The sequence below is a fragment of the Nannochloropsis gaditana genome, assembly GCF_000240725.1.
Source record: "Nannochloropsis gaditana CCMP526 unplaced genomic scaffold scaffold547, whole genome shotgun sequence".
NCBI lineage: Eukaryota > Eustigmatophyceae > Eustigmatales > Monodopsidaceae > Microchloropsis > Microchloropsis gaditana.
Window position 1 is genome coordinate 2,274 of NW_005803406.1, and position 3,296 is coordinate 5,569.

At 48.2% G+C, this 3,296-nt stretch overlaps 1 protein-coding gene across 1 annotated transcript; it reads left to right on the forward strand.

The window, feature by feature from the left end:
* The first annotated feature begins 1,579 nt into the window (after positions 1-1,579).
* On the forward strand, positions 1,580-3,296 carry NGA_0223001 (uncharacterized protein). The gene is made up of 2 exons (XM_005854314.1): positions 1,580-1,879; positions 2,786-3,296. The coding sequence occupies exons 1-2, from the start codon at positions 1,583-1,585 to the stop codon at positions 2,822-2,824; spliced, it is 336 nt and encodes a 111-aa protein (XP_005854376.1). The 5' UTR covers positions 1,580-1,582; the 3' UTR covers positions 2,825-3,296.

Genomic DNA, 3,296 nt, shown 5'->3' on the forward strand with positions numbered 1-3,296 from the left:
CTTCATGTACTGTGGAAAAAGGAAAGGAGGAGGCAAAAGAAGCGGGAGGGGAAGCGAGCTTGGATGGGCCCATGTGAAAAAAGACAAGGCGAAAACGACATGAAACAGAGGGAAGAAAGAAAGCAGAACAAGCGGCCTTCATACCTCGCCAATGAGCTGATGGGTCGTGTGGATGTGCTTGTCTTGAAGATGCTGAGCGTTTTTGGGTCCTTGAAAGCGGATCATTAAAGAAGGACGAAGGATGGAAGGCCATGTAAAAGGGCAGTAGGAGAAAGATAGAGAAGATCGAAAAGTTGAAAGAAGTAGACCCCTTCGTTCGGATGAAAGTACATACCAATGCCTGGAATCTCTTGCAGGTCTCCCGTGATAGGAGAACGAAGCCTGGTATCCAGAATGAAGGAGGAAAGTATCGCGGCAAAATTAAAAAGGGAGAGAAGGTGAAGCGAGATTTATGACTTAGGAAAGAAGGGAAGAGAATGCCAATCTTCAGTGAAGGATATGTGAAATATTTTATGGAGATATGGACAGTAATTGTTGAACATGAAAGAAGGAGTGGACATCACGCTGTCGAAGTAAGAGGGCGCTGTGTGCCCGGACAAAGGGGAAAATAATGAAAAGGCAAGCAAACCTTCACACACTTAAATACGCACCAATTGAGCTGGGCTTCCATAGAAACCTGAGACTTTGTCGGATCGAAGGTGCCATGCTTCTGTTATGAGGGAAGTTGAGAGAAAGGAAGGTAAAAGAGCATGGAGATGGAAGGACTAAGGAGGGCGACTGGAGAGGAAGGAAAGCACGGTGAGCGATCTTTTTTACGGTACTTACCGTCATGATGATAAGAAAGAAAGGCGTTGGAAATTCAGTAGACTAGAAGATCTGAAAAAAGGAACAATAAGAGGAAATTGCATGTACATGGAGAAGTAAGGTGCAGAAAGGAGGAAGGCCGCCTTCAAGGAGCAAGAAGCGGATCAGCACGCTTTACCTTCACGTAAGCTGGATAAGAAGATCAATTGGCCACATGCAAGAGAAAAATCATTGAATGTAAAATTTTGGTAGATTTCTGACTCAAGCTAGGACCAATATGAAATACAAAGCGGGAAAATGGAGTCGAGGGAGCGTAGCTTTGTAACGCGCTCTGACACCGTGAATAACCGTACGTTCCAACAAAAGAAGCCACATCACAAGGCCAGAATTGAAGCTGCTTCCTCCCCCCCTTCTCCCCACCCGATGCCTTTCAATGTAACGGAGTCGATGAACGCACAGTTTGTCAGGGGGGGAGAGCCAGGGCTGTGCGATGGCTTGGGAGGTTCGGGCATGCGGGTGAGGAGGAGGGAGGGCCCCGAACCTCCTCCTGAAGCTGTTGCAGATTATGCCTATGCCCCTTCAAGGGACATACACAAGGCAGGGGTGCCCAGGGAAGTATGTCCGAGTGTCTGTATGCCTATTTGGGGATTTTTTTCGCAAGTGTCGTGGGAAATTCGATTTGGATGTGGACTTGGTACTCGAACATGTTCAATTAAGCACCCGTCGATCATTCTTTGACTCCCTCCCCCCCCCGCCCCTAAACCCCCGGCTCAACAATATGAAAGTACTACCCTTTCGACACTTGAGCATCATCATGTCCACTGTCAGTGCACTTTCAAGTTCCTCATCTGCGGCACCTCCCTCGTCCAACGCCGTTGTTCCTGCCACTTATTCCAACCTCAATCACAACGCCTTGCAGAAACCTTTGCTCGATGCTACATGTCCCGAGCCCGTTGGGGCCTCTATTCTTTACGAAGATGACTTCGTAAAACTAACAGAGTCTTCACTTTGCATCAAATGGTATTATTTTCCCATCGGAGCCTCGAAGGTTATCCCGTTGAAGAGCATTCAAAAGGTGAGCGACGGTGCCGGGGAAGTGTATACATGGGAACGAGAGGAATATTGACACAAACGCCCCAAAAAGTGGGTGAAAAGACGATTATGATATGAGTATATTTTTTCTGACCTTCAGTTCCTTTCTTCAGTTAAATGTCACGAAGTCAGTATACGGACCAAGACGAGTGTACGCGAAACCCTTAGTGCTCTCTCCCTGTCCAGATATCTTTAAGACCTTTAGGAAGCATGTGGCAAGGCCAGTACAAACACTGGGGAATGGCCATCGATTTCAAACGCTGGTGGCCGAGCGACATGTTGCGCCATCAACGTGTAGGGCGGTTAAGGGGAAATGTTTCGGAGGGATCGGTGCCGCATGGGTTTTTGGCTCGCTGAATGATTTCCAGCCAACAATCAAAAGCACCCATGCCTTTCATGCGGGACTCTTGGCTTGTCCTTCATCTATCCTTTATCTATCCTTTATCTTGGGAAGTGTCCCTCCTTCATCACGTCGTCCGGCTTGATTTCCCACCTCTCTCCCCCTAACGCTTTCCCTCGTGCCGGACCCGTTACCGCCTCCGTTCATTTCCTCGCTTCCCTGCCTCCCTCTCTATCCTCCCTCAGGCGCATTTTATTGAGGTCGATTGCGGAACATGGCCCCTCGTCGCTTTTACGCTCAAAGAATCAGAGGATTTTTACCGTTCTCTCTCCCAGGTTCGATCAGGGGGCGCAGACGAAAGGGGGTAAGAGCAAGGTTGCCTCAAGTAGTTGGGCTATCATTGCAGTGAGAAAAGGGGAGAAAAGGTGGAGAAATGAATAGAGAAAGGAGAGAAATGCGGCATGAGTCTCTGCTAGACGGGGTTAGTGTTGACTGTATTGAAGTTTCATCGCAGCATTTAAATCTGGCTTCTTCCTCACGCATACATAGGCCGTAGCAGCAGTCAGGACGGGAAAAGGAAGAATCTAGCAGGCAGACGCGCAGAGTGGTAGTGCTCTGCCGGGAGTTCCCACTTTGAAGACCCATTTTGGGCTGTATTTTGAAATGTACCATGTCTTCTGTAAGAAGCAAGCCAGGGGGCACAGGAAATAGGATTTTTAGCCCCTTCCACGACTTTCCATCCTTGTAAATTTGGCATCGGGAAAGTGCCGACTTATATCTGAAGAATCATAGAACGGGATGAAAAATGGACAAGAGCAGGTTGAACACAACCTCCCGCCACCGGGTCTGAAAATGTTTTAAAACCCGATCTTACGTATTACATCGCAGAGGCCCTACACAGCACTGTGGGTGGAACGAACATGCTGTGAAAATGGGCTGTCTTACACAACGAAAAAAAAATTAAACACGCCAGCATGCACCATGCAAAGGCCATGAAAACTTGCTAGATCTGCGTGTGCGCTCTTCACGTTCTTATCGCTCGCGGACGCCTCAAGAAGAA